This window comes from Mesoplodon mirus, assembly GCF_964341445.2.
Source record: "Mesoplodon mirus genome assembly, chromosome: 14".
In the NCBI taxonomy this organism is placed as follows: Eukaryota; Metazoa; Chordata; class Mammalia; order Artiodactyla; family Ziphiidae; genus Mesoplodon; species Mesoplodon mirus.
Window position 1 is genome coordinate 45,182,028 of NC_138990.1, and position 13,136 is coordinate 45,195,163.

The following is a 13,136-nucleotide window of genomic DNA, read 5'->3' on the forward strand; positions in this document are numbered from 1 at the left end:
TAATGCTTAAATGTCAAGAACTTCTCTGCTGAATAAGAATTTGCCCAGCACATAAGGGAGAGAGGGGAAAGATGTTTCAATCAGAGAGTCTGATGGGAACCAAGGCACAGAGCCTGGGAGGACCATGCTAAATTAGAGGCACAAGGAAGTGGAAGGTGTGTGAGGGACCAGGCTGAGCCTGATGAGCTCAATGAGGGGAAGTTGCAATGGCAAGAGAAATGTCACTGTAAATACCCAATAGTGATCATGATAATGATGGCAAACATTTATGTAGCATTTACTATATGCCAGGCTTTCCTTAAGTGCTTTACATATATTGTCTCATTTAATATTCACAAGGGCTTTGTGAGGTAGAGGTACTATTATTTTCCCCGTTTTACTGAGACACAGTGTTTAAGTAATTTGCTCAAGGTCCCACAGCTGAGATTTGAACCCAGGCATTCTGTGTCCAGAGTCCACGTTCTTCATGCTATGTTGCCTTTCAATTCTAAGAATGACGTATAAACTCTGCTTTGTAGTTACTGGGTGTTTTGTGCAAAAGATATAAACATTAGAATAAGGACTTTCAGTGACATGCTTAATTGGGTTTATGCTAATGTCTACAGATGGGGAAAATGTACAGTGAAAAAGGAAGAACTGACTTTGTTTTCTCTTCCCCCAGTTTTAAATTATTCGTAGGGACAAGTGGGCTTGTATTTGCTAGTCTTATATTTAGTTGACTATTAACATTTCATTCACTATTAGCTCTAATTGCGGTAAATGGCTTTTGATTAACTAATTAGCTTTGGGACTGATACTGAGTTAAATAGAAGCCACATCCTAGCTTTGCGATCTTGAGCATAACTTAGTCTCTCTAACCAGCTTTCCTCATCTGTGAAATGGGGTAGTACCTGCCTCATAGGATCATTGTCAAAATTGAATGAGTTAATATTTGTAAAGTGCCTGGCACTTAGTGATGTGTTAGTGTTAAGTAAATAAAAAATAAAACTTGACATTAGTGCTTCTCTGCTTGTGAACATTAACTGTCATATAACATATACACACATACTCACACCCAGGGAGGTTATACCAAGAGAAAGGATGTTTCAGCAAAGGGAGAGTAAGTAAGTTTTTTCAAATACCACTTCCCTATTTATGAATCTGCAGTACCTCCCACATATTTATCATGTGTTTGATGCCGAGATTCCTCAGCAAGGATTTCAAGTGCCTTCACTAAATGACCCCTCCTTTTGTCTTATCCTCTCATCTCTCGTTAGTTTATTATATGTTGTTTAAGCCTAGCAAGCAAACGTCTGTCCTCAGGACATGCTTGTTCTTGTCTTACTGCTCTAGCTCTTCTCCAGTCGTCTCTCACCACCTTCTCTCCTCTGACTCGTTAGCAGATATAAATGACAGTATTCACGGAAGTGGGATCTCCTTGTCCACTGAGTCATGTTCTCTGTGGGTGTAGTTCATAAAGTCTTGTATTGATTAAAAAGTACTTTAAGAAACTTTAAATTTCTGGCTTAGGGTTAATGTAATGCCCCCCCCCTTTTTCATTTTCAGTTCGATTTGGTGTTTTTCTTTCTTGGTAGATTATTACTAGCACAGTGCCTTGCATTTAGTGAGTACCTGCTGAATTTTATTATACCTTGTCTCTTGCTCACAGTGCCGTATTTGAAGTTGCCATCAGGAGGTTTAGGTGTTGACCACTAAGCTGATCGTGTGGCTTTTCCTTCAGCTGAGGAATTTGCAGGAGTGTCATTCACATTTGTTTTCACCAGAGCAGTGGCCCTCAGACTTGAGGGTGCCTCAGAATCAACTGGGGCGTTTGTTAAAAGACAGATTGCTGGGCCCTACCCCCAGGCTGTCTGATTCTGTATATTTAGGGTAGGGCCCAAGAATTTGCACTCAGTTTGGCAACTACATTTTGAGAAGCACCTCATCAGAGAAATATTCCATTATATTGAAGAGCAGTTAATAAAACCAAGAAACGAATGTAAAGGAGTAAGAAGCTATATTACCGTAATGTTCATATATTAGCTCTCAAGTATCAGGTAGTCTTGATTTTGTGGATAGGCGCCTCAAGGTATCTCTTACTAGAAAAGAGGATGCTGCAGTGCTTTCAGTATTGGATATTAGTTTTCTATCGCTGGATAACAAATTACCACAGACTTGGTGCATAAAACAACACACATTTATTGTCTCACAGTTTCTGTGCGTCAGGGCACCAGTTACCTGGCTCCTCTGCTTGAGGTCTCTCCAGCCTGCAGTGAAGGTGTCACCTGGGCTGTGCTCCCATCTGGAGTTTGGGGTCCTCATCCAGGCTCGTGTGGTTGTTGGCAGAACTCAGTTCTTTCCAGTTGCAGGGCTGAGGCGCTCGGCTCCTAGTAGTTGCCCACTTTTCTGGCCACATGGCCTTCACCATAGGCAGTTCATAACGTTGCTGTTTGCTTCTTCAAGGTCAATGGGAGACTCTTCTCCAAACTGTTAAGATGGAGTCTTAGGTAATGAACTATATCGTGGAAGGGACATCTCATCACCTTTGCCATGTAATGTTCTCTCAGTCAAGGCAGTGACATCGATCACCTTCACTATATTCTGTTCCTTAGAAGCAAGTTACAGGTTCCACCCTCAGGGGAATGACTGAACCATCAGTAGGAGGGGATTGATTATACAAGGGCTTGACTCACTGGGGATTACCTTAGGATGTGTCCGCCACAAATTGGAAGACAGAAAAATGTGTATTGGAGGATACTATGTTAATAACAATTTCAGTATATTGGATCTAGGTAGCTTGTGATTGTATTTGAGCCAGGAGGGGGTAGTCTGGATTAAAGCAAAGTGATCCATTTCACAGAAATGTTCCAAGATGATTCATAAAGGATTTACAGTTTAGACCTTCCTGTTCATTAGCTGTTAATCCCTGAATTTTATAGTTTCTTCATCTGTAAAATAGGAATAATCTACCTTATCTATTTTACAATATCAAATAAGAGAACAAATGTAATTGTACTTTGGAAACTATAAAGCATACAAATGTAGACATGGTGTTATTAATAGGGGGAGAGTAAGAGCAACTTCCCCTTGTGAAGTGAAAAGTTGCTGTAGACTAGTTCCCGGGGGAAAAGAGTTCCTCTCATCACTGATGGAGTCACTCTATACTGCCATTTAAGTAAACATGCAGAGTAGTTCATGCATTTATTCATTCATATGTGCAAACATTCAGATATGTTTACTGAACTCCTACCACGTGCCAGATGCAGAAAGGATCAGGTTGGGAAGCTTTCTCCGTTCTCTTAACTGCTTCTTTAAATACCAGTGCTCAGTGAGTCCCACGTTTGTATGTGAAGGTAGCTCTTTTTTTTTTTTTTTTTTTTTTTTGCGGTATGCGGGCCTCTCACTGTTGTGGCCTCTCCCGTTGCGGAGCACAGGCTCCGGATGCGCAGGCCCAGCGGCCATGGCTCACGGGCCCAGCCGCTCCGCGGCATATGGGATCCTCCCAGACCGGGGCACGAACCCGTATCCCCTGCATCGGCAGGCGGACTCTCAACCACTGCGCCACCAGGGAGGCCCGAAGGTAGCTCTTTTGACTGCCTTGATATTTGTTGCGTGAATAACAATTTTTAATAATTGGGATCTTTTGCTTTATGGTTTTTGCTTAAGTGACTGGCCCAGGGACGTGGAATGCCGTTGCTAAAGAACTCTGCTCCTGGAGTGGTAGAGCACATGTTGGCCACAATGGATCCTGCCCCTGTAAAGACTTACACCTAAACATGGTTGAGTCATGAGACCTGTCAGCAAGGGACTGACCTCCATATCATACCAATACCACACCAGACACTGAGCTTCACTGTGCAGCGGGAGAGAAGAGAGTTGACATTTCCTTTCTCTCTCCTGAGTTCTTAAGAAAGGTTGATAATGTGTTTCTTTCATTATGTCTGGAAAGTTGGTCTGAGCAATAAATAACTTCATACAGTGAACCCAGTTGTGAACTAAAATTGGTTCTTTGTGACTATCCTGCCTTTTATTCCTAAAAACATGGATGATTTGGAACTCAAGAATTTGGGGAATCATTTAAAAAAGTCAGAAACATCATTTTGAGTTTGCTTACATCTGAAATGATTAACACTAAGTGCTGTTTATAAACTGTTATTAGCTTGTACTCAATCCATACTTTATGGATTTCCGTGGTTAACTAAAATATGTTTTATAAGTGTAAAGTTTATATTTCAAATGGGTAAAGACAGGCTTTGAATTAAAAATCATTTGATAGTTGGAGACTTATCCTCCTTATATTGATTAGAAGACAAAGCAAGGGAAACCTGCATCTGTTGATAGTTGTTAGAGTATTACCATCTGTATTAGTACTAGACGGGATACTGACCTCAGTCTAATTAATAAGTTTCCAAAACTCTGTATTTAGTGCAGGGGTGTGGCAGTTCAGTCAGTTTTCTTATCAGTATATAGAAGGGATTTAAAGTACATGTATAAGGGAAATACTTTTAGGTCCAGGGAAGTGCTTCCGTAGTTTTCTTTTTGTTAGAGCCAATTTCCTTCTTAAATTAAGAGGAGGCACATTTCTAATGCCCTTCTCAAAAATGGGCACTTTATAGCATATTTTGGAAGTAATTTAGAGTCATCGTACTGCCCCTGGCCTAACCCGTAATCGTCTCTTGCCTGGTATACTGTAACAGTCTCATAACTATTTTGTACTTTTGCTCCCCTCCAGTCCATTTTCTACACTGTAAACAGTGGGATCCTTTAATAATATAAATCAGGATATGCACTGGGCTTATGGTAAAATAAAACTCACTGTGGACCTTTGGGTGGTATCTGCCCATGTCTCCAGTGTCATTTCATCCCACTCTTCCTTGCTCACTCACTACGCTGTAGCTCCATTGGCCTCCCTCCACTCTGTGGTCCTTCCACATTTTGTTCTCTGCTTAGAGGGCATCTTGGCATGCACGCCCCCCTCCCAACACCTATAAACCACACACACACACACACACACACACACACACACACACACACACACACTGCACACTGCCACACATATATTCTTTCTTTCTCCTTTTTAAGGTATAAATTATATACAAATGCACAGATCTTAAGTACACAATTTGATGAATTTTGTATATGTATGTAACCACCACCATGATAAAGAATTATTTTCAGCACCTCAGAGGGCCCCTATTTAGTCCCTCTCAGCAGACTGCTATTATGACCTCTTTTTGCCATAAATTAATTTTGTCTGGTTTTGAACTTCATATAAATGGAATCTCCAGCAGCACGTTCTCTGTGGTGTCTCCCTTGTTTGACCCACTGTTCTGTCTCGTACATGCTTTACCTGTCTTCTCATCTTCTGGGACTCAGCTTAAGTGTCCCCTCCCCTGAAAAGCTTTCTCTGAGCACCCTGACTAGGCACATTCCCAGCCCCCTGGTCCTCTGGTACAACACCTTGTTTATTGCCTTCACAGTATTGATCACATCTTGTGATTACGACTTGTTTTCTTGTTTAGCATCCATCTCACCCTAGACTGGACTTGGTGAATGTAGGAAACTTTTTGGTCTTGTTCACCATTCTCTTTCTGGTGGCCTAGCACAGTGCCTGGCACAATCGTAGGCACTCAGTCACAATTATTTGTTGACTTTACTGAATGAATGAATGAAGAATGAACTCTGCTTTATTTCCTGACTTGTACTGAAGTTAAAAAAAAAAGTCTTGAAACTTTCTAATATTTGACAGAATATTATCTAAGATAATTCTGGATTTCACTAAGACTTTATGAAGATCTTTTCTCGTGGGTGACATAGACTAATTGCCATAGGTGACAGTATGGAATTCTGTACCCAAATAAAAATGACTAAATGTATTAATAGCAATCTTGAGGGGAATGTTTAGAAGTTCTACCTTGATCAGCATTTTTACAGAGACTTATGTGGAGGCATTGCTAGCATGACAGCTTTCCATGCTGAGAGTTTGGGGGGCATAGCTGGTACCTTGGATAACTGAGTCTGACCCTGAGGAGATCGGAGGAGATAGAAAGATGAGTGGACTCTAGCAAGATGAAATGTTAAAATGGTAAATGTAGGGTCTTACACTTAGTTTCCAACAGTCAGCTTCATATTAACGCAGAGAAAGGTGGCTTTGCAGTCTGTATGAGAAAGGCCTGAGGGGATAAGGTGGCTGTGAAGGTGTGTGTAAATCTGCAGTATGACTTTGTTGCCTCAGGAAATTAATACTGTGTTGAGCATCTGTTAGAGAAATAAGTTGTTGAGGAAGAAGACCTTATAGTCATGTTCTCCTTTGTGCTCATGCACCACTTGAAATGTTCCTTTTACCCTGGATCACACTTTTATTTTGGTTTAACAACAAAATGGATTGTCTGGAGCACTGGTTGTCAGACTGAAGCCCCTGTACACCTGTTTTGTGAATAAAGTTTTATTGGAACACAGCACGCCTCTTTGTTTTCTTATTTTCTGCGACTTCTTTCTGCTTCAGTGGCAGTTTTGGGTATTGTTACAGAGACCATTTGGCCTGCAAAGCCTAAAATATTTGCTCTCTGGCATTTTCCAGAAAAAGCTTTCCAACCTCTGGTCTAGAGAATTAGACCTAGATGATGAAGAGAGTGAAACTTTGGCAAGAGAGTAACAGCAAAAGGAACATGAGATTTTTTAACCAGGTGAAGAGAAGATTTAGATGTGACAGGGAGAGCCATCTTCAAATGTTTGAAGCATTATTGTTTGGAAAAAAATTGGACCTTTGTCTGCTTAGCTTTGTTAGGGAAATTGAAAACATGATAGGAAATATGGGGCAAGGGGAGGATTTTGTTAGCATTAGAAAAGTTGTTTTAACATTGGATTGGGCTATTTCTAGAAGTAATGAGTTTTTTGGTAACCAGAGGCATTTAAAAAGAGGCCAGGGACTTCCCTGGCGGTCCAGTGGTTGGGACTCCACGCTTCTACTGCAGGTCACGCTGGTTTGATCCCTGGTTGGGGAACTAAGATCCACATGCTGCGCAGCGCAGCCAAAAATTAAAAAATAAATAAATAAAAGAGGCCAGGAACTTCCCTGGTGGCGCAGTGGTTAAGAATCCGCCTGCCAATGCAGGCGACACGGGTTCGAGCCCTGGTCCGGGAAGATCCCACATTCCGCAGAGCAACTAAGCCCGTGCGCCACAACTGCTGGCCTGCGCTCTAGAGCCCGTGAGCCACAACTACTGAAGCCTGTGTGCCACAACTACTGAGCCCACGCGCCTAGAGCCCATGCTCCGCAACAAGAGAAGCCACCGCAGTGAGAAGCCCGCGCACCACAATGAAGAGTAGCCCCCACTCGCCGCAACTAGAGAAAGCCCCGCACATAGCAATGAAGACCCAACGCAGCCAAAAATAAATAAATTAAATAAATTAAAGAAAAAAATAAAGAGACCAGATGACTGTTTTACCTATTCACATAGGTGAGGGGTAGGCACGTGAGAACTAGATATCTCCTGAACTCTTGTGGTTCTGAGATTTTGCCTTGGAATGATTCTCAAACTCAGGTTGTGGTTCTCAAGCCTTTCTCCAGGGCACTGGATTAGTGTGGCCCAACAGATTGTAGATCAAGCAAGTCCTGCAGGCCTTAAACGGGATTATTACCTTGTTCAGATATTCTGGTATATACCAAAACATCATTCCAATAGAAAATAATATATTTAACAGGCATTAACTCAATCTAGTTTAGCTCCTTTAAAAGGTTACATTTTACTTATTTTTTCAGGCATGTGGAAGGTGTGACTCATTCTTCTTTCCTCCTATTGATTCACAAGACAGTTTCAAGTTTCTTTGTTTATACCAAGTGATATGTGACCTTGAAAAATACTCAAGTGTGTAAGGCTAGAGCACAGAGTGCTCTTTAGGTTTACTGTTTGCTACCTTTTGTAATCTCATATTAGATTTCCTTGTTATACTTGAGCTTATCTGCTACTATTATTAAGTGTAAAAAATGCAGTTAGGCAAACTGACCTTTTTTTATTGAGTACTATAATCTTTTCATACTTCTACTGGTCTCCTGAAATAGAAATTTAGAGTTAAAACTTCAGAATTTGGGGACTTCCCTGGTTGCGCAGGGGTTAAGAATCTGCCTGCCAATGCAGGAGACACGGGTTCGATCCCTGGTCCAGGAAGACCCCACATGCCGTGGAGCAACTAAGCCCATGCACCACAACTACTAAGCCTGTGCTTTAGAGCCTGCGAGCCACAACTATTGAAGCCCACGCGCCTAGAGCCTGTACTTTGCAACAAGAGAAGCCACTGCAATGAGAAGCCTGTGCACCACAACGAAGAGTAGCCCCAGCTTGCTGCAGCTAGAGAAAGCCCGCGTGCGGCAAGGAAGACCCAACACAGCCAAAAAAAAAAAAAAAAGTGAAATGTTATAATAGTGGAAATAATGAGATTTAAAAAAGAGAAAAATCTTCAGAATTTAAAAAGAGGAGCTTTTCAAATCAAAATACCATGAGTAAATGACCTTCTTTTAGATCTAAATTCAAATTATGGAAAGCTGCTGAATGAGAATCATTCAGCAAACATTTGAATTAAGAGCATTGTACTTTGTACATCGTATTAACTATTCGTGTGATGTCTTAAATTGTTTTCTTCTGATTTGGACTTCTTACAACTTTTGTACTTTGCAGTAGATGGTGGACTTGAAATGTGTGGTTTTCCAGTTTATCTGACCTGCTGGCTATGTCATGTGGGTCTGGGTTCGTACTTTGGTGAAATGGAGGAGGCCATGGCCCTCCCGCCTTGTCATTGGCAGCTTTTCAGGGTTCATATTGGTTGCATGTCCTCAGGTCTGAAAACTTAAATTCAGGCAGTCCTATCAGTTGGGGACTCCTTCATTCTGCAGAGGTTCAGGTGTCATGGTATCTGTTATGCGGAAAAGCTTTGCTGGCTGTAGAGAACCATGCACGTAGAAGTTGATTTTAGCGAGAACAGTAATACTCATTTAAGTAGGCTCCAGCTGAGAGTCTGGATGCAGCTGCAGAGCTTCTCACTCTGGCCAGTGTTCTCCTTCACCATTTTCTTCCCACTGTCTGTCTCAGATATTTTGTCCAGGATATCGCATTTCATCAGAATGAGTTGGAGAAATGGAGGCGCTCAGCCATGGATTCTGTTGAGTAAACATGTGACTTACTAGCTAACTCTCTTTGCTAGCAGTATTTTAAATTATTTCTATTTATTTACTTTTTTGCTCCATCACACTTTTAAATCTTGAAACACTGATGAGGAATATTTCTTGCATATCCATAAAACATTCAGGAAGAAATATTGATCTTTAATTATGATTTTTAAAAAAATCGGTTGCTCGGGCTTCCCTGGTGGCGCAGTGGTTGGGAGTCTGCCTGCCGATGCAGGGGACACGGGTTCGTGCCCCGGTCCAGGAAGATCCCACATACTGCGGAGCGGCTGGGCCCGTGAGCCATGGCCGCTGAGCCTGTGCGTCCGGAGCCTGTGCTCCGCAACGGGAGAGGCCACGACAGTGAGAGGCCTGCGTACCGCAAAAAAAAAAAAAAAAAAAAAAAAAAATCAGTTGCTCAGATACTTACTACTTATTTTTTGGGTTGGCCTTAACGGAAAAACCCGAACGAACTTTTTGGCCACCCCAATATATTCATGCTAAACAAATATAAAGCACAGTTGAAACTTTTTTCAGGCATTTGACTAGTGTGACGTCTTTTAAATGACAGTTTGTTGAATTAGGTAATATTCCCACTCCCTGAGGGTGAGAATTAAGTTGTCCCTTACCCATTTTGTATCCCTTCTTCCCCACCCCTAGTGGATGCTTCCTACGTGCCAGGCACTCCAGTGTGTGTGTGTTTGTGTGTGTGTTTGTGTCTCTGATGAATAAGTCATCAACATGACTCTTAAAGTATTACATAATTACATACAGATACTTTGTTAAAATTTTCTTTGAAGTTTTACTAAATAGCTCAACAATTGGGGAGTACATTTTGAACACCCTAACCTGTTGTTTTCTTCCTTTGCTTACTTAAGCAATCCATTTTCCAGCTGTAAAGGGATCTGTCATTCCTTTGGTGCTCAAAACACAGTAATGGTACCTAATGCTTATATAACACTAACTGTGGGCTAGGTACTGCTCTAAGCACTTCCTGTATATTATCAGTTTATCTAATCCTTATGGCAATCCTTTGAGGTAAAGGCTGTGATCCTCATTTTACAGGTGAAGCAACTAAGACAGAGAGGTTAAGTAACTCACCCAAGGTTGTACCATTAATAAGTGCATTAGTAATGGTGTCAAGGGTAAAACAGCTAGATTCCCATTAGTTGAGAGGGATGAAGGAGGTTGAGAAAGTCAGTGTGTGAATGCACACAGTGTGCTCATTATCCTGCAAATAGGTGAGCACTTGAAAGCAATATCAAATTTTTTGCTGCAACATTGTAATATTATAAAAGTTGATCTGAGTAAAAAGTTGTCTGGCTGTGCTTGGCCATCTTGGCCCCATTCATATTGCTTCTCCAGTTCTGTTATTTAGAAGAGGACATTGTATAACTAGATATATTCTCTAGATTTTTTTTTACTATTATTTTCTTTTTAAAAAAAATTTATATATTTTTGGCTGCGTTGGGTCTTCATTGCTCCACGCGGGCTTTCTCTAGTTGCGGTGAGCGGGGGCTGCTCTTTGTCGCGGTGCGCTGCTTCTCACTGCGGTGGCTCTTGTTGTGGAGCACAGGCTCTAGGTGTGCGGGCTTCAGTAGTTGGGGTGCACGGGTTCTAGAACGTAGGCTCAGTAGTTGTGGCGCACGGGCTTAGTTGCTCCGCGGCACGTGGGATCTTCCTGGACCAGGGATCGAGCCCATGTTGCCTGCATTGGCAGGAGGATTCTTAACCACTGCACCACCAGGGAAGTCCCTGTACTATTATTTTCATTTGAGAAATATTGTTCTAAATACTCGCTGGTATGCAAGGATTAACTCTGAATATTTTTTTTCATTTCTTAACAGTACAGTGCTGTGGATACCAATCCGCTCTCGCTGTATATCATGCATCCATTTTGGAACACTGTAGTAAAGGTATGATGATTAATAAGCATGTACTTAGGTTTTAGTAAGTTTTAAATATTTTAAACTATTTTATGGAGTATTACAGACCAACTGTCAGTTCAATAAGACGTTTAGAGAACCTGTCTCTCCCATCCTCCTTTCCTTTAGTCACATACCTTTTGCTTTATCTCATCGTTGAAGTATAAGCTTATACTCTAGATCTATCATATTTATAAAATGCTTCTTAAATTTTTCTAAAATAAATATAATGTTATGATTATAAAAGTTTGTTGATTATAGAATTATTTAAAATATAGAAAATAGATTTCTATTAACTGATTATGGTTTATAATTTGATATATATAATTCCTGTATATATGGTCTTTCAAATTTATAGTTTTTGTTTTGACAAATTTGCATGTTGTGGTATGTAGTGGACAGAGAGATTTCTCTACTTTAATTATTTTGTAATTATTTTGTAATTATTTTGAAAAAAATAGGTATTTCCTACTTGGCTGGCTCCAAATCTGATAACCTTTTCTGGCTTTCTGCTGGTTGTGTTCAATTTTCTGCTTATGGCATACTTTGATCCTGACTTTTATGCTTCAGGTAAGATTATTACTTTAATATAAAATCTTAAATGTCTAAATAGCAAAAAATGAGATATGGTTATTTTTTGATTCTATTAAGATGCTTGCATTTCTGAAAAGTTTTGAATATTAGAAGGTTTGTAAAATGTTAGAATTGGGTGTAAAAGTTAAGTTGTGTTTTCACAATCTGTTATGTATGTTTCTAATAAGTTCTAGAAACCAATTTGGCTATTGAATTTAGATATGCTGTCTAAAAAGCAATGAGGTTTTTGTAAATAAGGAGTAATGGGATTTATAAGAAGACGGAAAATTAGGACTCTGAAGTTTTGCCTGAAAATGAGTATAAGCAAGGCCCAGCATACCTACCAGTTCCAGAAATATCCCTTCCCCTTTTCTAGGTATGGAATAAAAATCCCCCTTTTCTAAAGGCAATGTGATCTCTCTTTCCTCTGCTCAGCACTTGTACGTACCTTTAATAACTCCCAGTTTCCTCTGAAAATGGTTGTTAGACCTTAGATATTTATTGACGGAAGTCTGGGCCCTTACTGAGGACGGGAGGCAAAATGCACCTTTGGAGGCAGTTTTCAGCTTATTCCCAACGTCTTCTTTCAGACCCACTGCCATCTTACTTCCTCCCACACCCCAGCTTCTGCACCGGCTGGACAAGAAAATCTGGAGCACATCTGGGATGAGGGGGGATATGTGGGAAACAGTTTATTCTTATTGCTCAGCTGGTGGATGGAGTTGAGAGGAATAGAAAGATGGAGGTAGATGAGTAGTTTTTGCATTCTAAGCTAGAAGATATTTTCCAATAAGAATACTTATAAATGATGTAGTCAGGAGTTTTAGTACTATAATTCCGGGGTCCCCAACCCCTGGGCCGCGGACCGGTACCGGTCCTCAGCCTGTTAGCCACCGGGCTGCACAGCAGGAGGTGAGCAAGGGTCGGGCAAGCGAAGCTTCATCTGCCGCTTGCCCTCGCCTGCATTAACCGCCTGAAACACCAGCACTGCCCCCCCTCCCCCATCCATGGAAAAATTGTCTTCCATGAAACCGGTCCCTGGTGCCAAAAAGGTTGGGGACCGCTGCTATAATTCATCTGTGTTGTGGGTTCAGCAGACGTTTGTGCACTGACCTAGAGAAATTAACAATCACCGACAACATTGTTTTTGTAGGAGAATTTGGAGTTTCAAACACTTAATGACTTTTGATATTATAGGAATTATGAATATTGAAACTCTACCTATGCCTGACTTTATCAACTGAAAATTTTAGCCATAGCTTCTGTATATGTAATAAAATGGTAATTGAAGATCATTACCGTTACCATGCTTAAATTTCATTAAGCATGGTTTTGATATTGTGGGGGTTTTTTAAATTGTATTTTAATCCTCAGAACAGCCTCAAAAGTTTATCTTTGAAACTAGAAATAGTATTTTCTCTGACTAAATAAGACTATTTACTTAGTTACTAAGAGAACTAAAAATACGTAAATATTATATGTATTTCTCCAAGTCATAC

General features: G+C 40.7%; 1 protein-coding gene across 1 annotated transcript in view; it reads left to right on the forward strand.

The window, feature by feature from the left end:
* SELENOI (selenoprotein I) overlaps positions 1-13,136 on the forward strand; it is a 39,633-nt gene that overhangs the window by 7,650 nt on the left and 18,847 nt on the right. The window contains exons 2-3 of the mRNA XM_082642317.1: positions 10,987-11,055; positions 11,526-11,634. Coding sequence (XP_082498443.1) covers positions 10,987-11,055; positions 11,526-11,634 — 178 coding nt within the window. The remainder of the gene's footprint in view (positions 1-10,986; positions 11,056-11,525; positions 11,635-13,136) is intronic.